This window comes from Rhipicephalus sanguineus, chromosome 11, assembly GCF_013339695.2.
Source record: "Rhipicephalus sanguineus isolate Rsan-2018 chromosome 11, BIME_Rsan_1.4, whole genome shotgun sequence".
Classification (NCBI taxonomy): domain Eukaryota; kingdom Metazoa; phylum Arthropoda; class Arachnida; order Ixodida; family Ixodidae; genus Rhipicephalus; species Rhipicephalus sanguineus.
This window is the reverse complement of record NC_051186.1, coordinates 38,498,727-38,522,467: the sequence shown is the minus strand read 5'-3', so window position 1 is coordinate 38,522,467 and position 23,741 is coordinate 38,498,727. Positions and strand designations below refer to the sequence as shown.

Below are 23,741 nucleotides of genomic sequence, written 5' to 3'. Positions count from 1 at the left end.
AATTATATGCAGTGAAACTACGGTGAGCACACTTAAACAAGGAACAATCGGTTCTGGATAAGGAATAGAGTTGTACTGTATGTGGAAAAACGGCTCTATTTTAATGCAGTAGTGGGAGCACAAAAATCACATAAAAGCGTGATAATCGGGAGTACAATTTTATTTAGAAAGTGTGGTATGAATGCTACTAAAGCCACGTACAGAGTTGATGGTGAGGTGCAGGAACCTTTGTGATTCAATCTGAACAACTGACCCACAGAGCCTAGGCAGTTAGCTGACATTGCATGTAACAAATGTTTTGCTACTGGAACCTTTGCTTTTCGAAAGAAGAAAATATTTCCAAAGGTACTTGTGGATGTTCAAATGCAGATGTTCATCAAGATAGCGTCTCAAGACGCCTTGTAGTCATTAAAGCAGTATGGACAAAAAAGGTGTTGCTTTCGGCAGTGACTAACATACATTCTGCTCATGAATTGTTTGGCAAGGCTAAATGCAGGTCTAAAACTTTGAAGCGGACAAGCAAAATATTTGTTCCAGATGTGAAGTCAAACGCATTTTGTTGCATATTTAACAGTTTCTTGCTGCCAGCTTTTGGGAAGGTGACACCGATGTTGCCAAGATCGTTATCAAAAAGAACCCATGAAGTGCGCTTCAAATGCTACAAGGTCACATGAAAATTCGGGACACAGCATTGAAGAGGACCCATTGCACTATGCTATTCTTCGTCTCTGCGTTTAAGCAAGGAGGAGCAGTTATTACCACAAGAATCACCATGACATGGGTATTTGATCCACATATATATAAAGGGGCAACTTTTGGCATTTAAACATGGTATGGTACTCTCGGTTTTGCTGCACACCACAATATCAATACGAGGTCATCTTAAGGTCTCGGGCAACAAATAATGTATTTATGACTTTGCATATGTACAGTTAGCCAGAAAAGTTTATGAGGTGCGCGACTTGATACAAGGCCAATGTCTCGTAAGTTTAAGGCACGCAGTGCGTGTGTTGTACTTGCTGCCTGTACGTGCACTGAGCTGCTGAAATAGTGCTATACAGAGCTGTATCAATAGCCGTAGGCTATAACTAACTCTGCCTTATCACCTAATTTTCATCGCCAACTGTAAATAAGTGGTAATACCACACAGTGTTAACGTTATATGTTATAAATATGTGGTAAATACGCTGCTGTGAATTCTAACCTGTCAATAGGTATAGAAACGTATTGGCTATGAAAAGGTTCCGATTACAACTGAAAAGCAACACACTAAAAGACTTGTGCATACAGATCGAGCGCCCCAGCTGCACTGCATTAACAAAGCATACAAGGCAAGAGAAAACAAACAAAAAAGAACGTGAAGTGCAAATGCCACATCACACCTTCACTGAGAAACAATACGGACAGCTGGTCTCATACTGGCTAGATCCGCCTTCTGATCAGTGTGCAAAGAAGCGTGCAAGCCACCGCGATCTTCTTGCGTAGTTTCCCTGAGCAGCAGTCGGGCAACTATGAAACCATTGTTCCATGATCAGGTTAGGCCCATCAATCATTTCAGCAATTCGCCTTACGTTAATCACCTCGGTAGCTGCGAAAAGTTTACACGGAACGCTCGAGTCGTCGTTGGGCTCCATTTCGACAAAATTGAGATCCCCGCTAAAGACGTTTGTGATGCCTAGTTTGCGTGTTCAGTTTGCAATGGAAAAAAAGAAAGGGGTGTCCTATTTATAACTGAATGCCATCACTTTCTTGGTTTATTAGGTGACTGTCCGTACATGCCTTTTGGTAACTCTTATTTTACAGAATACATTTAGTTGTCAAGAATTGGTTGGCAGTTGATAACAAAAAATGAGAGGGCTAACCACTCATGCACGTGTGATGTGAATTCGTGCTAAAAGGCATTTGCACTTTACTTCGTGCTGTGTCTGCCACGAGTACGCATTCCTGGCAGACACTGCACGAAGACGCTGCGGATGCGATGACGTTGCCTTTCGTTGCATCTACCGCTAACGTTATCAATCCCCAACAAAAAAAAAAAAGTTGATCTGTTTTCTTCGTTGCGACATTGCTTAATCATTGTTTAAGAAGGAGCTGAAACAACCATGAAGCAAAGGTGAGTCAACGTTGCATTTGCATTTGTTCACATCCACGCCAACCAAGACGGAACGTCAGTCAGGCTTTTTTTGGATAATGTCGCAGCACTGTTTTCATCTCAACTCGTGCTGAAGCAGCAACGACATGTGGGCCCACACAAGCAACAATCGGTTCAATCATTTGTCCATCTGTTATGGAAATAGGTGAGTGACGCACAACAAAGCGAAAGCGCGTTACATTCTTTTTTTCTTTTTCATTCATGATGGAGCTGCTGTCAAAGAACATCTGCACGGAATAAGCTTGAGCATTTGATTCAAACACTTTTTGACACTAAAAAACTTTTCCCTAATGCTGAAATGTCAAAGCATGCAAATGCGCAGATCAAGAAAGGCTAATTCATGGAATAGCTAATATTTTCAATTAAGCATTTGCATAATTGAAGGGTCGTGAGCGATCATCGTCAGCCTAATTGCGAAGTCCTCTAACAGCGATTTCCAACAATGCTCATGTATTGCAACAAAAGAAATGGCCGTCTGAGGACACCTTGACTAATAGTTATACTAAACTGCTGTTGACTATCTTTTCTGCAAACTAGTTTGACATCCTAACTGAATAATGCTAGCGGCATCTACCGTTTGGTTGTGCCAACTGGTCCCACGCAATTCCAAGGCGCACAGTAACGCATCACCATCAAGCTGAAAAACCCGCCGTAAGCACAAACTCAACTAGTGCCTGTGTCACACTGGCTTCAAGAGCAGAGTGTCAAAATACGACAGCATTTCAGCAATACCAAAGTACAACGCCTGCATATTGTTAGTGTGGTCACTAAATGTTCTAAAAGCTCTGTTACACTGACAAAGTTACGTGAAACGGTGTAAGCTCTGTAGCTGACTAGAAATATCGTCTTCAAGGCGCTTTGCATACCCAAAAGTCAAACGCCTTTGTACTTGCACCTCTTGCATTCTTTTGTTGTCTATATTTTTATAGAATGGCAATTTCCTTTTAATCCTTGAAGTTATTATTGCCACAGGAATGCAATGTCAAATGTACGATTGACATAACATGAAAATTGCATCATACTCAATTGTAAAGGTAGGGATCGAGCATTAGAAATCTCAACCCCGAGGCAATTTGCACATCCCCAAAACCATATGCTTCTGTACAAAAACCTCTTCCGTTCTTTCATGGTCCAGATTTCTACAGAACGGTTATTTAATCTACACAATTATGTATTTCCTTTCAATCCCTGTAGTTATTATTGCCACAGGAATGGAATGTCAAACATATGATTTAAGTAACCCAGAACATACATCGCCATTGAGTACTTACAATGCATTCAACTACTGCATAGCTAAAAGAGCTAAATTACTGTGGACTGTACAGTTGAACTTTGAAATGGCAAACACGAACGTAATGAGAACCAACAGACAATCAAGTCAATGAAAGTATAGAAGACGTTATTTGTAGTGATTATGATATAAATGTGAAGAAATCAAAGTGGACGAAAAGATAACCTGCCGCCGGCAGGGATCAAACCTGCAACCTTTGAATAACGCGTCAGATGCTCTACCAATTGAGCTAAGGCGGTGCTCATCCACCCGTCCACTCTATCCAGTATATATGTGACATATATGCCCGATATATACTAGCATATATACCCCTTCTTTCATTCAAACGCGAATGTGACAAACTATCATACGTAACAAACTAAACATACACATTACAGTTTTCTTTGCCAAATATCGATGTGTATGAGTATAATGGAGCTATCTTCTTAAAAGTGCATCTTCATTATTACGTTTCAATGCATATGCATCCCCAATAGTGACAGTATCACGTGTCTGCACATAGAGTACTGCCAACCGGCCAAGATGTGATGTCATACGAACAGCGCAGCGACACTTCAAAGTCACATTTCAAATTTATTGTGAACTTCAAGCAGGCAGGTTTACAACTGGTATTAGCCTACCATACTGCCTTTTTAAATGCAGGATAAACAGCACCCTTAACACAATTTTACGTGACGAAGTCAAATTGCCTATCTCATCACATGCACACAACCAATAAGTCAATGTGTTGCAACAATGGATTTATTAAACTGTGCATTATTCCATATACATGACGCGTAAAACAAACGTACGAACAGGCATCAGCCATTCCTCTGAATCTGAACTTGTCAGCCACAATGGCAGCAGGTTCTCACAGCAGACATTATCATGTTGCTTGCTTGCTTTGCAAATAACGATGTTGTCTTCTGGAAACAACTTTGCAATGCACACAACACTGTCATCACGATATACAGTACTAACTGCTGTGCCCTCCGTAATATGTGCGTGGACGTCGTATAAATAACAATGGTAACAGCGCAAGGGTTAAGGAAACTAACAAACGAAGTGAACAGAAAGAGTGCCAAACTCACAACTAGTTCTGTTTCGTGAGAACGTGCGAGTTTGGCATGTTCTGTGATTGTGGCACTTTTTCTGTTGGCTCTCTTTCATTTTTTACTTTACCCTTGCACCTCTATTATCGACAACTATGCATTAACCAGCCCAATAATTCGTCTCGTTAAATCACATCACTGAGTTCGTGTGACACACAATAAAAAAGACGCGAACTGCCAATCGAGAACACCGCATGACAGCCAAGTAGTCGGCGTATTCGGTTCCCAATGGTGCGCAGTGGTGTGAGGAGTTTGACGCTCGATGGCAGTTGGCGAAGGCTATTTTTCACGGCCATATTGGAGATAGGGGTAGCAAAAAGGAAACGGTAAAGTGGGATGGGGAAGTGGCCCAACAACATGGTATAATGACAACACGACTGGACGACAGCATGACGACTGTGTGGCACAAGCCATGGTGAGATAAGCAGACGGACGTGGGAAAACCGTATCAAACATTTACCTACTGTCGTGGGAACATTCAGCACTCTACCAGCACAATTTCGCACAGGCGAACTACAACTATCTTCTATCCTACAGTTTTATTTCGGAGTATTTAGACATTAGACACAAACTTTCTGTTTCAGGTTCACGTCAATGACAGGGCGAGGCCAAAAACCGACTAAGTAGCTGATGCTAGCAATATCAATACCATTGGGTTGCTGCCTTCGTTAACATGTGTGACCTCACATCCACCCTAGAGCCCGACACACACCCGTACCGTCTCTTCAGTGACTGTGCCTGATAAACACTGTCGGGGCTGAGAAGCCATGTTGACGTACAATGTTTGGACGCCACGGGTGATAACAAATGTCCTTTGTTTCCTCAGTCAGAGATAACAGAGACAAGTGCAAACACGAGCGAGTCCACTGCATGCGCTCGCACCACGCTTACAAAAAAAAGACAATTACAAGTGGCATGGTCACATCTGTCGACGTCAGCCTTTAAAGATGGCTACTCGCCTCCTAAGTACTTTAATCTTGCAATGCCCGAATTTTGAACCAGATCAGGCATGTGTGAAGAACAGCTGTTTTAAACCGAGCAGTGGCTTTTTGTAATTATATGCTTACAAGCTACACTCACTGCAAGAGCATGAAAATGTGTAATGGGCCATCAGAATATAACCAGTTAAATTTATACATGGTATGCGCCCAACAAAATTCAACACCTTAACATCAGTCATGCTGATATGACACCACACAAAGTACTTAACACAAGAAAAAAAAAAGACCACAGATTTTCGTTTACTCTGACATGATCAGGAATCACTCTATACCAACAGCACAAACTTCGGCCTTACACCTTACACGGCCATCACTAAAGCTTGGCAAGTCATGTTTTTTACTGAGTTCATGGCCAACACAGCAAACTGGCAAGACTATTTTAGCTACTGCATTCCACAGAGTCTCACCAGCTCAAAGCACTGCAACGAAGTCCACAGAGCTTGTGTCGGCCAATCAGCAACAAGAGTTGGGCTATGTGACAATGGTGGAATGTTCTATCTGGTTGTCTATACTTATTTGCTGACGTGAGCGACTGCTTTGGCTGTATGGCTTGTAGTTGGTGAAATGGAATACAGAATACCCTTTCAAGTACAGTAGTGTAGCAATATCAGAGCTCTCAAAAGAGAGCTTGAGTTTGTTTGTAATCTGTTTAGTGTTTGCGGATCACCAAGTTACCGGAGGCATGAGTGTATGTGCTCGGATGAGATGGTGGCACCACCTGGTGGCACATAGCTGAACCAGACAAGCACAGAGCTGTTATGCAGTAAGCTAGTGTATTTGACTTCGCTGCTGGTGTAAATTGACAGCAGCAGCGTAGTCATGGAGACAGCCCTTTTAAGACTTTTCCATTCAATGGGCTTATACCGTACCATGAAATACGGAAAACCATTTCACTCACTCCGTGTTGTCACACTTCGCGTTGCACATGAGAGGGCCCTGACATATTTCGAAATGGCATATGAAAAATGCTTTATGAACACTTTTCATTACGGAATACTATTCGATATACTAATATGGAATACCATTCAATATACTGATACGGAATAGTCATATGGAATGGTATTCCATACTTTGTGGTATGCTATAGGCCTGAAGAACACTTGTGAGACAGGAAAATTTGTCTATCAACATTGTGTTTAAACTTAGCATCACGGCATGTCATTACGAGTGTCCGGTAGTTCGGTATTTGCAAAGAATATTACATCTAGAAGAATATCGGACAAGCTAAAGCTCACTGATGTGCGACTCTGTGAAGAGATGAACGAAGGAAGGGAATTTTGAGGGCTCGTTTTTCTGTTTGATACGACCGTAATGAAAACCGACAGATAATGAAGCCAAGGAAGGCATAGGGGACGTTAATTGTACTGCTTCTTAAGTGTATTGCAGTAATTACTGATACAGATGTGAAGAAAGTTAAGGTGGAAGGAAAGACAACTTGCCGCAGGCAGGGACCGAACCTGCAACCTTCGGATAATGCGCCTGATGCTCTACCAACTGAGCTACAGTGGCGGTCGTCCCCTCGTCCGTCTGTCAAGAGATGACTTTCCCATCTCCCATCAACTGGAAAACAAAGACTTACCAGCAATGCCTGCCAGAGCAAGTGCTGTTCTTCCTTTTGCCAATGGAGGTAAGCCTTCAGGGCACGCTGCTGCTCGTTGTCTCTGGGCAGCCACAGCTGGGCCTGCAAGATGCCAGTGAAATCCTTAATTAAAAGAGTTGATGCTCGTTCATCGTTCATCACTGTCAGGCTACATGTTAAGTGCTCTACAATGCCCAATGGCCTCTTTCCCGACTACTTCCAATTAACCAGGCTGTCACCTAATCCCACCTTATAATCTCAAAACATCGAGAGTCATCTAAACATCCTTTTGAAAGTCCTTACCGAAAGACATAATCAACGGATATAATCTGCTAGCATTTCAGCAGTGTCAGCAGGTCCACAGCTACCAACTGACCCCGCCCTGTGCAGAAGACATTTAACTTTTTGAAAATTCTGTGTCCTTACGTGACCTTGTCCAAATGCTGTCATTTGTCTTGAAGTGCTACCAGGCAAGAGTCGGAGTTGGACATCAATTTTCAAAGCACATGTGCTTTAAGTGCATCTCTAACACGCGTTGCACATGCCCGTTTCTAAACTCTCTCGATTTCATACTTTCCTTGCTACCAATTACCTATTGAGCAGTGTACACTTTGGCATCATGAGACTCTCATAGAGCAGTGGCACAACAAGGTAGCATATGGAGGCCATTGTAGAATACCACATGTCAAGTCACATGAGTACACAAAATGTGAGGACATTCACAACAACATCACATGTTGGAAGGTGCCTTTCGAAACTAATACAATAACATTACTTTACAGAGCCACAATGTTATACGATATGAACATGTAGGAATAAACAAGGTACAGGTTTCATACGCATTTTCTTTTCATTTTCTGTCCTTGTTTCGGTTTTACTTCTACGATCACCTTTTGTTGATTTTTCGTGTTCGTCTTCTTTGTTGTGGTCTTCGTTATAATTTCCCTCTCGCTAGCCAACCTATAGGTCCCAATATTTTCAACCAAACAGTTGGCAACATTCACTGGGCATCGCTGCTAAAATCCTGATTAGCTCATAATGGGAAGTAGTCTCACATGAGCATTGTGTTTGCATTGATTTGCAAGGCCGGTTGCGTGAATCCTTTATTGTGTTGCACGTTCCTCAAGGATGTTCAACCACATGGAATTGCACTTGTAAATGCGAGTTCTCCTTTGAATTCACATTAGTTTTTGCAATCCGGCCTGAAACCTCTCTAAATCAAGCAACACGTTCAATGTGTCATGCCATGCGTAACGTATAAACCATAAACTTACGCGGTGAAGGAGGGATGCATGCTGTTGCATGACAGCCGCAAGACTCCTGAGGCTGAGGCGCAAGCGTGACCAGGCCAGCCAACAGGCTTTTTGATCAGCACAGACAGGCTGCTGCTGACAGTCTTGCTTCTACAACACAACAGGTTCAAATTCCATTATTTTTACATCACAGAATGCAGCTAGTGGACACAGCACATCAGACTGACATGGTCTGACACAGAACAACAGGAACACGACACAAAGCGACACAACGTTATACAACACAACACATAATACAACACAACAGGACACAATGCAGAACACGTCACGACACAATACTGCAGGCTACGTCACAATGTGACGTAATACAGCACAACATGACATGATGCAGCACAATCTGATAAAATATGGTACAACACGATGTGACATATCACAGCAGGAACCGATACAAAACTATAATTCATACCATACTATACTACTATAACTATGATCTCACCTACCTTAGTGTGCTTACTAATCCAGACTGTTGTCTTACTGTTTCTCAATGTTATGCCTATCATTTTCAACGCTATCACGTTAAAGAGCTCGTTTCGCAGAAATTCCGGTGTCGGCGGCGTCGACGTCTTTGGTTGTGAGCGAAAAATCAGCGTTGGCCGTGGGCGAAAATTCGAGGTAGATGCAAATAAACATAGCAGGTGGAGGGCGTTTGCACTTCGGCTTTTCCTTGCGGCACAGTTTAGGTCTCCATCGAGAAGCGAAGGTAGGCCAGCGATTGGGAAGGCGATTTTTTTTGTGTGTGTGTGTGTGTGTGCGTACACGCGAATATCGCTGTCGCGTTCAACTCCTAAAGACGAAGCTTAACGGTCCCCCAATTTTTAATTAGGTTACTCACCATGCAGTCATTAGCCTGCCCTCAAATTTCTTAGTCATATTTCAAGTTTTTTATTTCCACAGACAAGTACTGCAAGGATGACGATGCTACCCATATATACTAAACATAAGTACCACCCATGAATATTGCCTATGCGTAATAACCATACCATTGAGTACTACCCATAAGTTTTTGCCCACGAGTAGAACCCATAGTAACTGCACTTGAGTACTACCTGTGAGTAGAGCTAAGTACAACCCATTAGTGCGACTCGTAAGTGCTATCCATGAGTACTGTCACAGGGATCACATGAGTATGTAGAAAAGATGGAAATGTATATAGTATTACAATATACAGTGAAACCTCGGTGATACGATCACAGCTCATACGAATTTCGGGGTTATACGAATTTTTCGTTCGTCCCGGCCAAGGCCCATTGGCCTGCAGTGTAATGGAGTACGGTTGTTGCGAACTGATTTTCACCCAGCGACGTTTGATACGAACGTACGCTACCACCCAGGTACGAAGAGGTGCTGTCCGCGCTGTCGCGGAAGACGCACCAAGCACATGCGAGCACGGCAACGCAAGCATGGGCATGCGTGCCGCACCGCCACATCTTCAGAATGACGGTGCAAGAAAAACACTTTTCTTATGGCCAGAATAAACCTTCAGAGACGCGTCACGGCCTCCGAGATTGATCGTGTGCGTGAATCTTTGAGGCTCTTATGTGCCTCCGTGTGCCTTCGCGTTTAGATTACAGAAGACATTAGCGTCATGCATTTTTTTTTCTAACACGTCGACGCGGGCTGCTGTCATTGTACTGTGTTTACACGTGCCTGCCTTGTGCATCAGACATCGCATGAAAGGTGGACGAGGACGAAAAGAAGGCGAGGACGGTCTTGGCGAAGGAGTCATGGTTCACAGCGTCAACATGCACGACCGTTGAGGTTGCACTTGTGCGGGCACGGCCGTAAATCTTTCCAAAAACATCCCCAACACCTCCACGATAACAGAATCATAACGAAGGATCGTGGTTCCGTGATTTTGTGGCCTTGATCCATAGCGTCAAAGCGCTTCTTTCGTTACTTTCGCTCCAGTATTTCGGTGTCATGCAAAAAAGCATACTATACTAAAATGTGGAAGAGGCTACTGCTGTCGCGGGTCACAACGCACCTGGTTCATTAATTAAATACGCGCGTACGGGCCGTATATTTACAAGAACTGGTATGATTGCCGACATCTAAATCTTAACTGACAATCATTCAGGGTTCTTCCTGACGTTGCTGCGGCCCTGAAAAGCAATAAATGAAAATGTACGTAAGCTTTCTTTTGTCGCATGCTAATTTTCCATGCTTTCTGGTGATACGAATTTTGGATGATACGAATATTTTTGGTGGTCCCGTGAGGTTCGTATCACAGAGGTTCCACTGTATACGAGGCCAACTGCTTATATACCAACAGCTCACTCAACATTTGTCTGCGGTGCTTGCGTGCTGCAAGGTATGGCACTACTGACGGTGTGCTCAAGCATAATCACCTCATACTACTACTACTACTACTATTACTACTACTACTACTACTACTACTATACTACTACTACTACTACTACTACTACTACCACTACTACTACTATCTACTACTACTACTACTACTACTACTACTACTACTACTACCACCACCACTACCATTACTACTATCTACTACTACTACTACTACCACTACCACTACTATCTACTACTACTACTACTATCTACTACTACTACTACGACTACCACTACTACTACTATCTACTACTACTACTACTACTACTACTACTACCACCACTACCACTACTATCTACTACTACTACTACTACTACTACTACTACTACCACTAACACTAACACTACTACTATCTGCTACTACTACCACTACTACTACTACCTACTACTACTACTACTACTACTACTACTACTACTACTACTACTACTACTATCTACTACTACTACTACTACTACTACTACCACCACCACCACCACTACCACTACTATCTACTACTACTACTACTACTACTACTACTACTACCACTACCACTAACACTACTACTATCTGCTACTACTACCACTACTACTACTATCTACTACTACTACTACTACTATCTACTACTACTACTACTACTACTACTACTACTACTACTACTACTACTACCACTACCACTGCTACTACTATCTACTACTACTACTACTACTACTACTATCTACTGCTACTGCTACTACTACTACTACTACTGCCCGAGTTGATACTTATGCAAAGTGTGTTATGAGGTCCCACCTTTGCTACACCTGTCCCCGCAGGAGAAATAATCTGCTGCAACAGGATCTCCAGAGCATTTTCTCGCGCCACAAGCCAGCCAATCACCAGCATTGCAACAAAGTTCGATGATGGTTCGAACTCTGCAAACGCATAGAATAATGCATTATAAAGAACAATTAAGAAACAAAGCATGCTGTTTCTATTTTAGAAGACAAATGATTGGAGCGGGTAATTAATGAGAACCGTCAGACAATCAAGCCAAGGAAAGTATAGAGGGCGTTATTTGTAGTAATTGTGATATAAATGAGAAGAAATTGAAGTGGACCAAAAGACAACTTGCTGCCGGCAGGGACAGAACCTGCAAACTTCGAATAATGCTTCCGATGCTCTACCAATTGAGCTACGGTGACGGTCATCGTCCCGTCCGCTTTATCGGGTGCATCTGTGCATTTGAACTTCGGAGCGTTAGTCAGCACCGCTCGTAGCCATGACAGAGAGTGTGTTCCGCACTCGCCAGCATGGCTATGAGCAGCGCTGACTAACATCCCGAGGTTCAAATGCACAGAAGTACCCGATAAAGTGGACGGGACGATGACCGTCACCGTAGCTCAATTGGTAGAGCATCGGAAGCATTATTCGAAGTTTGCAGGTTCTGTCCCTGCCGGCAGCAAGTTGTCTTTTGGTCCACTTCAATTTCTTCTCATTTATATCACAATTACTACAAATAACGCCCTCTATACTTTCCTTGGCTTGATTGTCTGTTGGTTCTCATTAATGTTGTGTCTAACGAAGAAAAACGACCCCTTAAATTAAATTCCCCCCTCTTTGGAACCAGTAACTTCATGCCCACAGCTTCTTCATAAGAGATTTTTTTTTTATTTTACTTGAGTCTGTGTATGTCTGTCTCCATGGACATCAGCTTTTATACTTATCAAAATTAATTCAGAAGCACTAATCTGAAAAAAAAATTCGTCTTTAAATTGAAGCTGGATGCATGCAATGCTAAAGATAAGTAGATAATTTAAGCCATAGGTAATTTAAGCCCTGCTGTCAACAGTGTTAAGGAAAATTAATAGTAGTACAACTATTCGTGAGACTGCTGTATAGTAACTAACAATGAAGAACAGCTATGAAGCGCATTTCTGATGTCACAAAATTGTGCACCTGTCTAGGATGAAAAAGATCAATTAATTAAACTCCGATGAATTGCCTTTATCCATGGATTTGGGAAGGTAAAGGAGATTTCTATCAGAACCAATTTGAGAGATGGCCGCTTTACGCACACACATACCCGTGCCATTTCGTGAAATGGTTGCCAAGTGCCTTTTTTTCCTTTCTTCTCCTACCTCATACAAAGCACAACACCTCACAAAATGGCACATGCTAAAAATAAAGCTTGTAAGCATATGCATATGCAATATAAATTGTACTCGGAAAGAAAAGGGTGGGTGGGGAAGCCAAATAAAGCACCTCCCCCTACAAACATTTTTTTTCTTTTTCCTTTTTTTTGTAGTGCATGTACTGCCCATTTCTGCATCCTCTGGACCCCTGCACTGTCATCATTTGTTCATTCCTTCATTCATTATTTCATTCACTCATGCAATCCTGCATTTATTGATTCATTTCTGAGAGTGTGCATGAACAATTCAAGGCCTTAATAAAGGCGTGCTTTTGCTACACAAAGAGACAGTGGTTGCAGGAATGCAGCGAAAAAGACTTAAATTAACCAAGGACAAAAGTGAGACAAAGAACAAATAGAAGAGCTGCGAATGTCAAGATCATAATGCAAGATATTTTGTTCTGTTACCATTCGTGTACCAGCATTACAGGTACAAACTGATTTCACCTTGGAGATGCTGGGATTACGCAAGCCAGGCACACAGAAAGTTAAAGCCAACAGCAAGCACAGACACGAAAAGTGGTTGTGAATGAATTTATACAAGAACAACTAATCACAACATCTTCAGGTTATTTCTAAAGGTCTAATATTAAACATGCATGGTAGATGCCCAAGTCATACAATATACTGCTTCCCAGAGAACAACTGCACAGGATAAGAGCGGGACATTACTGCTTCTATTTTTGCTACGCTACACAAATTAATTGAGTATCAACTAGCCCAACAACAATTTTTAAATGTATATGTGCCCATGTTCCTTGCCCACAGAAAATGTGGTTTCCATGAGTTTGTTATAACTGCAAATGCATTAACACCACTACTATATGCTTCACCTGGTGTGGCTGGAGTCACATTTCCAGTCACCAGGGTTTCAAGCTGCTGCAGGACATCTAGGAGGCCCTTGTCCTGCAGTTAAGCAAAAGACCAATGCAGGATAAGTGCATATGTTTGCAACGTGTCAGAACATTAGTACAATCTTATTTGTTGTTTATGTAAAACTAAACTTATCTGTGCAGTTCATTCGCAGGTAAGCTGCCATTCATTAGTGTTGTTCCTGAACTATAGCATTTCAAATGTGGAAGGTTTTTACTATCAGTTTAAAGTGTTGCTCACAGATGGCAGCACTATACTGTGTTGGCACATTAACTTGAAACAAAATTATAGCAGACCACACAGTGTGGCCTGCTGACAGCATTGCAGACAAATATAGATGCACGTGGAAAGCAATGTATATGTGCCCCTTGCAGCTGTGGTAAGATTGTTAGTACAAGCTTGAATACGCGATCGTGTTGGAAGCAATTTCCAATGGGCTCAGTCCTTAAGATAGTGCCCACCTTGTAATGTTTAAATGTGCAGTTAAATGTGCTGTTCACAGGTGGCAGCACCATTCCATATCCATACAATAAATTGGGCGGATATCTCAAAAGGAAATGTTTGCTTCGTATCAAGGCCTGCCTACACCACACCGTTGCTTATGTGACTGGAGTGAAAAAAAAAAAAAACGAAATTAAGGGTGCATACTGTTGTAGATCTGGAAAAGCACAGAGTGAAAAACACAGCAAGAGATGTCGTGAAATCCTTTCCGAGTTTTTAGGAGTAAAAATGATGGAAACAAACTGAATGTGCATAAGGTACTATATTCAATATGTACAATGTTCTTGAAGACTGGTCAGGTTTTATGTACGACAAACTAGAAAGGTGGGGTCCACCAATTCATGAGGACCATTTTTTAGAAGTGGGCTTGACTTTAATTTTAATGACAGTTAACGCACAGCTGTAAGTGCAGTCAGTTACATATTTTTCGAGGTAACTATGCAGTAATTATCACGTAGCTTAGTGCCCCGTTATAACTGCTACTAACGACACACAGTACGAACAAAAGGACAGAAATAAAAAAACAATAAACACATATACCAAATGTCGTAATGGACTGTTTGATTTCTAGACACTGTTGGTTTAACTGCACTTGAGGGTACAGCTGTTGAAGAACAACCACGTGCATATGTTAGACGCTAGATAGACAACATCGTTAGACCAGTTAGCTAGATCCAAGGTCATAGCACCACTGAGCAAACTTCCAGGTTACAGTCCAGCGAAAGGACAGCACGCACCTTGTATACAAAGGCACACACATGCGAGGTGGTCCTTCTGCATAGGAGGTTGGGGGACAGTTGGCCGGATGAAATGCCGCCCGAGGAAAACGTTTACCATTCGTTGCAACTGTTGAAAACTAGTCCCCTCGCCAAAACCCCGGTCCCGCAGAAATTCCTTGTTTGACACATGGTTCGAGTCTACGCATCCCTATGATCCTTTCTTTTGTCCGACAGCCAACTACAGAGACTTACGACGGCTGCATTTTCTTTTACAGACTAGGTCAACTTTGACAACGAAAACTGTTTTTCCAGCTGACTTTATTGTTTATCTTTACTTTTTCTACAACTTCTCGAAAAGTCATATCTTCCTCCACATTACTCTATCATCTCTATTTGTATGGTGCACCAGGTTTTATTATAACATAACTAGGGGGAAATCTGATGTCGCGGTTATTTAAATACTGCAGGTATGAATGGTAGTTTATAAGTTTCCTACAATATAACAGTTGTTTTGACAAATAATGGATTAATATTGTTCCCATAGTAAATTCAGTGGATTTAATAAAATCGGTTAGGTTCATCATAGGGCAAATCAATGCTCGATAATGCTTAAGAGAAGACATAAAGAGGTCGCCAGTGCATTATATGGTTGGGTAAAACACTTCAGGCTCCATGCAGCTACAGTGTGAAAAAAAAGCTTGTCTCGAACAAATCTCTTTAACCGCACATTTGTTCTGTCACGAAGAGTTGAAGGTGGCTCTAATTGCTCGTAATGTAATGCAGCTGTCTTTTTCGTGTGATAGCCACCAAACATTTCTTTTGAGCAGGTAAGTGTTTTACGTTTTGAACAAACTAATTCTGCCTGTTATGTACATACTAATTTCCTGCGCAGAATTGTAGTCTCGGTACTACTCGGAGTAAGCATATCACTATACATTTGGGTGACAATAAAGACACTTTATTTCTACTCTTGTGACCTTTCACTTGTACACACTATATCAACATTCGTTGGCCTCATATCATCACTTGTCAAGTCATTTGTAGGTGGGCTACGTATTCGTCATTTCAAACGCATGCGCACATCTTCAGTTTTTGTTGGCGTCCCATTACAATTTAAAGATCTCTTGTTGGTGGGTTAGTTATTTGTTATTATTTCAAACGCATGCGCACCACTTCAATTTTCATTGGCGTCGTATCAGTTTAGAGATCGCCTGTTGTCTAGCTCCTTATCATGACCAATACACGATCCAGTGACGAAGCGTAAAAACCCAACCGCTAGCAAAACACAACTTAAACCAGCCGAAACCAGCTGTGATCTCACATAAATATAAAACCATTCAAACCAAGAAATGGAGAGGATAATTAAAGGCAGTGCATGCCACGTTAGACATCGAAATAGAGCGTATCACGTCAGGTGGCTAATTCACGTTTCAGGTCAAGCTAATGTGTTTGGCCTGCAGCATGTTTGGCGATTCTATTTGGCTGAAGAAAAACGATACCACAGTGAGATCATCGAGTAAGCTACAGCTCATTTTTATATACGTACCTATCCGAACGGATAATTAACTATGAACGAAACAGATCATGCACGACACGTTTCGGAAACTCCATGAAAGAAGGTGAAAACTGAAAGCTGAAACTCGAAACTCACGCATGGCTCCGAATCATTTAGAACGTCGATTTCCGACGGCATTGGACAAAGGCCGCTCGCCGCTACAATCTCGAAAAGCGAGGGAAATCGTAAGCGCGAGTTGCTCATGATTTCTTTACGTGAAACGGAATCTTCTGTCAAAACATAGCGACGCTGTCACTCAGAAAAATTTCTAACTAAACCGACTAAACCGCTCGTATGTGTTACGCGTAGAGAGATAGAGGCCAGTGCTGAAACTAGAGGAATGAGCTCTCCTTTCCTCTGAAGCAGTAAGGGCAGTAGTGTTCTTTTTCGCTACTAGAGGGTGCCTACAGCGCATGGCGGTCATGACGTATTTCTGGGATTTGCAGTAAGCAAAAGCGTATCCTTTGAGATTTGTGACCTATGGTAACTGATGCTAACTACCTGTGTTGTGAGCTTAAACAATGCTTCAAGAGGGAAAATAAATAAGATTTCTGCATTGAAGGTATTGAAGATTTTCTTTGAGGATAATTCCAAGAGTAATTTGGTTTGGAAAACATTTATGATCGCGTGCGGTGGCAACAATTCTTTAGGACGTTGACCTCAACCTGCCAACGTTGAGCAACACCTGCATCGCGGTGTCGAAAGAGCGCAATAATTCAAAAGCACTCCACTCATGCCCTTGAAGTCATGCCTCTGTTGCAGTCCTTCGCAAATGCGGTTTCATGTTCACTGGGACAGAATGGAAAGGGAGAAGTAGGGGCAGGGGGGCAGCAGTGGGTGTGTGGCCATGGAAACGGAGGGGGGGGGGGGGTTACGAAACATCGCCCCTATACCAGTAGCCAGAAATTTTTCCAGGGGGTGGGAGGGGTGTTCAACGGTACTTTATGTATGTTAGTGCGTGCGTTTGTGTGTGTACATCTATATATGTACATGCAAAATAGAAAATTTTCGCAGGGGGTTCTACGGTTCTACGCCAGTGCAATTCACGAGTGGCACAATATATCGTGTCCCCTCACCCTCTCACCTCGTCTGACGTCACTAAATATGCTAAGGCACGGACACTCGACAATTAAATTCCGTAGCCTTAAGGTATGGACATGTGTAACCCGCCGCCAGCATCGAATTTGATTTGGAATAAAGGTTGAGCACAGCAATGTCAAGGTTCCGCGCAGCTCCCTTGCGCGCCTGTCTGAGCTAGCTCGATATAGCGCCTGGTTTAGCAGGCGCTATTATTATTCCGTCTTTGTTTATGTTTGAAGCTCCGGGACTGTTTTTAAACCGGTGTTCTGTGCACTCGGGGCCCTGCGCGCCGCGCAGATACATAACCATAATGCGCAGTGGCTGGCAGAAACGGGTAGAGGTCTGAACCGCGCTGCTTTCATGCAAGACAGCCCTCGCTCGTAGGCTGGCTCGATTGGGGTGTTTAATTATTTATTTGTTTCCCTAACGCCTATAGCTACTTACAGAACGAGAGAGATTCCAGATCAGCGTCGGCGGCGTCAACACGAGTAATGCAAAATATCATTATCATGCGACGTTACCCTATGACGTAGTCGTGACGTTACAGGTCGCCAAAATTTGACATCATCGTGACGTCACATGATGACGTAATCGCATGACATCTTCCCTTGGTCAAAGGTGGGCCGATCACGGAGGCAGTGCAAAACCAGATGAGTTGCAGAAAGCTTTCGCAAGGGGGAAGGATCAATACAATCGAACGAGAGGGGTAAAAAAAATATTTTCACCTTCGAGCGAGTCGTCTGAGTCGAATGCGTAAGGGACCGTGTGAGTTTATTCGATCTTTCACTGCGTCTTTATATATTTCAAGGCCATCGAACTTTGGCAATAACGCCAAAAAATTATGTTTACATGTGCAGTTCGAAAGCAGCGTCTACCACCCAGTTCAATAAATGACGTCAAGCTGCTGCGCGACGAACTCCTCAGCGTGACGTCATTGCCTGGAATGAGTTGACGTCATGAAATCTTCTTGATCTTCAGCGCTTCCCGACACTTCCTGCGTTACGGATGAAAGCTACGGTCCCCGAGAACATCGCAGCGCGCTGGGAATTGAATGTTACGGCGGAAGTCCCTTCAGACAGAACAGCCAAGGCAAAACTTTCGGGAAAATTGAAGCGCAGAAATAGACATTCACATTGAACGAGATACACGTGACGGGCGCTAACATTCATCTGTGTCTGTGCCCGTCCTGTGCCCCGTTCTAGGTGAATTCTTGAGCTTTAATGTTCCCAAAAGCTATGCACCACCTCGCCGAATATCAAGTTTTGTTAAACCAAGGTACAACGTTCCGCACACTCACCTGTAGCTGCGTGGTGCGCACCATTCAGACGATTGTCCTGGTCCCCGGCGCAGTGCGAAAGGTAAGCTCTCGGCACAATAAACGGCCAGGTATACGTATTCATGAATGGTCGAAACGTATCGTTGGGGCTAGCTAGTACATTACGATATCAAAACGGCGCCCAATCTACATCCCGAAACGATAAAAGTGGTTCGTTCTGCTCTCGATCATTTCTAGTGCGTCTTGTTTTAGCTCTGGCAAAGTATTGCTGTCATAATTCGACAAGGAACTTGGAGCTACAACATCTAGTAATCTCCATTGCGATGACTATGCACTCCAAGAAAAAGAAAAAAGAAGCCGTTTGACTAAGTTTTTAGCTCTGACTTGCCACGTATATTCTTTGGAGGTCATTATACTCTCGTCGGAGAGTCGTGAGACCCTAAAGAGTCAACGAGTCTCTTTAAAGGGAGTCATACGTGGCAGGTCAGGACTCACCGAAAAGAGCAACACGCACGCACTCTTTCTTTACATAGAGTCTACCCGAGTTTATCCGCGATTCTAGTTTTCGCTTTACTATTTTTTTGGGGTTGGGGGGGGGTGACCAATTAGTCTGCTTGTGGAGAACCTTGGTAACACACAAATTCATTGCCAGGCAAATTGGGACGTGTGGAAAGGGAAGGATGTACAGGATAAAGCCTTCTACAACTTTCTGCAGTCTTCTGGGAAATTGTGGAGGGTGTCACAAGTGTATCCCTTGAAGGGAGGAAGCCATACACACTATTCTGGGCATTAGCCAAGCTATTCTGGTCATTAACTCTGATTGGCCCAGAAGGCAGCTACGACCTCTCCGATTGGCTCAATCTGCCGCCATTATAAAAATCCGACAACACGACCGAAATCAACATCGTCCAGTACAGTAGTACATACCGTGGCTCTCGTCTCGACTCAACGGCATGCCCGATATCACCTGAGCACGGAAAGAAACGCCGATTGGCCGGACCCGAGTTTGGCCACCACAAACACAACAGACTCACTTCCATGCGTGAAATACACTTCTTTTTTTTATTTAAAACATGGACCCAAACGTGCATAGGCACCGACCGGCACTACCAGTCTCGAGTTCTTGCCAGAGTAACAGCCAACTCTCTCTCTTTTATCTTAAAGTAAGAAAAAAAAACTGCACAAAAAAAATAAGGCTCGCGCGGTTAAGGACGTGCGCCCTCCCCCACCACACAGGCGCGAGATGTCGCTGCTTAACACTCGGACGTCGTGGGTCTTCGCCAACAGGCGACACACATCTTTCCTTCAAGAACGTATGGAGGGGTGGTGATCGAGGTGTTAAGAAGGCAGCGCACCTTAATTTCAAGGGCCGCAGAAGAAGTAGAATACGTCGATGCCTTTCCTTTCTCGAGCTGCTTCCTTATGCCGGACAACTTGTCGTTATTGCCGCTAGGCGGCGACACAGTAGAACCCGCGCGCCTCCCCCGTTATCCTTTTTTCTTTTGCTTTTTTACACAAATAGTAACTCTTCTCTTTATTCTGACGTGTGTGTGTTCTTTTGCAAAAAACAAAGGTTGGGCTAGGCTGCCGCGAAGGGCCTCTTCGACGGCGGTACCAGATGTTCTGGCAACTCTGTGGGCAGATCGTGACCGGCCACTTTGACGCTGATGAGGTGCATGGCGAGCGCAAACTCGTCGGCGTCCAACATGCCGTCCTTGTCCAAGTCGGAAAGCTTCCAAACTTTACCCAGCACCGAATTGGGCAGCTTGCTCTTGACCATCTCGGCCTTGGCCGCCGCTCCCGAAATCTTGCCGTCCACGGGTCCCAGCGCGCTGAAGAGCTCATCGTACTTGAACCGTTCCCGGGCCACGATCCAGTCCGGCTCCAGGGACCCGGCATCCACGCCTTCTCCGCGACCGTAGCCGAAAGGACTCTGCTCCAGCCCGTCGAACGCTCCACCTTTGACCCGCTGTTCGTCGTCCCGTTGCTCGGTCTGTTCGTGCGGTATCATGGCCATCAGCTGGGCTATGTCCTCCGCCAGCATGCGGTCCACCGTCTCCAGGAGTCGGGGCTTGAGCGCGTGGAACTTGGTGAAGTCGTGCTGCGCCAGCTTCTCCTGCATTTCGCGCAGGTCCGGGAAGTCGCCAGGCGAGATCTGCTGCTCGCGCTGGATCTCGGCGTACAGGTTGCCCAGGCCCTTGATCAGCTCCTTCTTCTTGCTGTCCTTGCCGAACATGGACGGCATCTCCTTGCGCAGCGAGCTGATGATGTGCGCGTGGACCTGCGAGATTGTACGAGAAGAAACAGAAGACACAGTGTCAAACTCGAACTTACAATAGATCTCTATCTGTCTTAATTAAGAGATAGACTATGCACGCATACACATGTAGACGTTAAGGATGATGATCCATAGGGTTTTGTGGCACAAGTGCCATGGTAAACGCTAAGGAAGAGACAACCAACTGCTCATTGTGTGATGGTCACAGCAAAGTGTTCATATACATCAGCGAAAGGGTTACCTCACATCTTAGCGGGACATGGCATGTATTCGCCATGCGATGCCAGTCTCATGCCAGGAATAAAATACTTCAAGCTCCGAAACCGAACTCTACAGACCTCGGTGACCAACTGTGGTGTCGGTGTGCCCTAAAGGGATGAAGTGCATACACACTGTCTGCTGTCCTTGCTTTAGTGTTTTTCTTTAATGCTTAAAACCGTTTCCCATGGGCACGGTAAATGACGGAAAGTCACACCAGCTAAAAAGTACGAATCTCCACGTGAAGGAGATAATTGTTTGGGTTTTACGCGCTAAAACAACGACATGATTACGAGGCACGCCGCAGACGAAGGGCTATTAGAAAAGTTCGGTCACCTGTGGTTCTTCAACGTGCATCTAGATCCAAACATAAGTACACGAGCCTCTAGCATTTCACCTCCGAACCTTCAGCTGAGGAGTGTCCTGGCTAACGTTAGTTTAGTGAACATTTTGTAATTATATTTATTTTATTTATTTATTTTTACATACTTCAGCCTCAATGAGGCTATCGTTAGAGTGGGAAAATAATAAAATAACAACAATAAATGAACATTCACGAACAGGCTCCTAGAAACTCTTTAGATGGTAAGCAACGGACATTTCCGGGCAATGAATTCCAGGCTTCTATTGTTGAAGGAAAAAGGCTATGTTTGCACATGTGCACATGTCAGTGCGGGTGAAAAAAGTTGCAATGTTAAAAGGCGTGGTCGCTCGTCGTAGATAGAGGTCTGGAGAACTTAAGATAACTGTCTAGAGTGTCGAGCCGGGGAGAATTGATTACGTGCGAAGAAATTTAAGGCATTCAACATGGCGACGCTTCGCAAGTGTAGTGAGACCTAGCTCGGGAGAAAAATTCGACGGAGAAAAATCCCTGTCATATCTTTCGCATACAAAACGCACAGCTCTTTATCGAACGGATTCTAGTTTTTTTTTTTTTTGCATCACATTTCCTATGGTGATTCCACACCACGCAAACATATTCGAGAATGGAACGAATGGGAGTTTTGTATGTTAATAGCTTGGTTTCTTGAGGAGCAAGACTTCAGGAGCGTACGATGTAAATAACCTAATTTCTTAAGGGCCTTGTTGCATGTGAGATCAATGTGTTTGGACCATGACAAAATTGTGTGCCATAAGGACACCGAGGTGCTTGAATTCCAACAGCCTGCTAAAACTAACATTATTAAAACCCCAGTCAAAAGTCAAGGGGCATGAACGTCGGGTAAATGACATAATTACGGTCTTGGAGAAGTTAATATTCATTTGCCACCAGCTACAAAAGTGAGTGAAGGGATTGTTGAGGGTGACTTGATCAATCGAAGATTTAACAGTATGATATAGGATGCAATCATCTGAAAAAAAGGCGTCTTCACAGGGGTGTGCAAGGGGAGGACAAAGCAGGAATAAGAGGGGCCCTAGCTCAGAACCCTGGGGATCTCGTGATGAGACAGGCATCAAAGGCGAGTTACCAGAGTTGAAACCCACATTGTGAACACTTCGAAAGGAAGTCTGATATCCAGCCAGCCAAGGATGCATTATTTAGTACAGCAAACAACTCGTGCAATAGACCTTGGTCACCTATGTCTAAAGAGCTGCTGATGTCATGAACGAATTATGTCAGTTGAGTAATATGCCACACGAACATATTGCTGCTGACGGAAGCAGACAGATGACGGGACACCGTAAAGGTCTTGCAATAGTATACTGCACTAGATTCCGCTCGTTAACGCCAAAAGTTTAATTACTAACGAGACCACTCCGCGACCGTCTGACAAAACTGCAGTTCGCGAACGTTGCGGCGTAACTGAAAAAAAAAAAAGAAAGCCTTTTCTCCGCTTCGCAATCGCGCGTATGCGCAGATTAAAACACGGCGCTGCCGAGAGCCTACCACAGAATACAAAAAAAAAAAAGTTAAGATAAAGAGAACGCGACACGAGAGTGACTCAAAGTATAGAGGGAACATGCGACGCCTTTTTGACGTAACACCCATGTTCTTCACCTTCAAAATTTGTTTTATTTTAATTATTATCGGTTCTTTCTCAAACCACTCGGCAAGCTTCGACATTTCTCAATCCCAACTCGCATTTCAAGCAAGCGAACGCATTTTTATGAGCCCCATGCCGACACTCTTAGGGCACACACAGTCGAGCGCACAAGAGCACGTGCATATACGACGCTGTCGTTAGTTCTTACGTTTTCTTTTGTCTCATTTTTTGTTTTTCCTCACGAGAAAACTCATTTCGTGCCAGTTGGAGGATAACTTCCTGGGTCTC

The 23,741-nt window shown here is 43.6% G+C and overlaps 2 protein-coding genes across 5 annotated transcripts in view; both read right to left on the bottom strand.

Moving 5' to 3' along the window:
* LOC119374567 (uncharacterized) overlaps nucleotides 1–23,741 on the bottom strand; it is a 74,625-nt gene that overhangs the window by 3,327 nt on the left and 47,557 nt on the right. The window contains exons 1-6 of one of the 4 annotated variants that reach the window (XM_037644727.2): nucleotides 16,673–17,264; nucleotides 13,762–13,834; nucleotides 11,548–11,669; nucleotides 8,389–8,517; nucleotides 7,115–7,216; nucleotides 4,092–4,813 (exon numbers count right to left, since the gene is read on the bottom strand). In XM_037644727.2, coding sequence (XP_037500655.1) covers nucleotides 4,670–4,813; nucleotides 7,115–7,216; nucleotides 8,389–8,517; nucleotides 11,548–11,669; nucleotides 13,762–13,834; nucleotides 16,673–16,780 — 678 coding nt within the window. In that variant the 5' untranslated portion in view covers nucleotides 16,781–17,264 and the 3' untranslated portion in view covers nucleotides 4,092–4,669. Of the gene's footprint in view, nucleotides 1–4,091; nucleotides 4,814–7,114; nucleotides 7,217–8,388; nucleotides 8,518–11,547; nucleotides 11,670–13,761; nucleotides 13,835–16,672; nucleotides 17,272–23,741 lie in introns of those variants that run through there. The other 3 variants (XM_037644728.2, XM_037644729.2, XR_007414511.1) reach the window with 3 other exon arrangements.
* The window catches only part of LOC119373504 (EH domain-containing protein 3), a 47,608-nt gene continuing 43,838 nt past the window's right edge, over nucleotides 19,972–23,741 (bottom strand). The window contains exon 2 of the mRNA XM_037643552.2: nucleotides 19,972–21,213. Within this exon, the coding sequence (XP_037499480.1) occupies nucleotides 20,512–21,213 (702 nt within the window). The 3' untranslated portion in view covers nucleotides 19,972–20,511. The remainder of the gene's footprint in view (nucleotides 21,214–23,741) is intronic.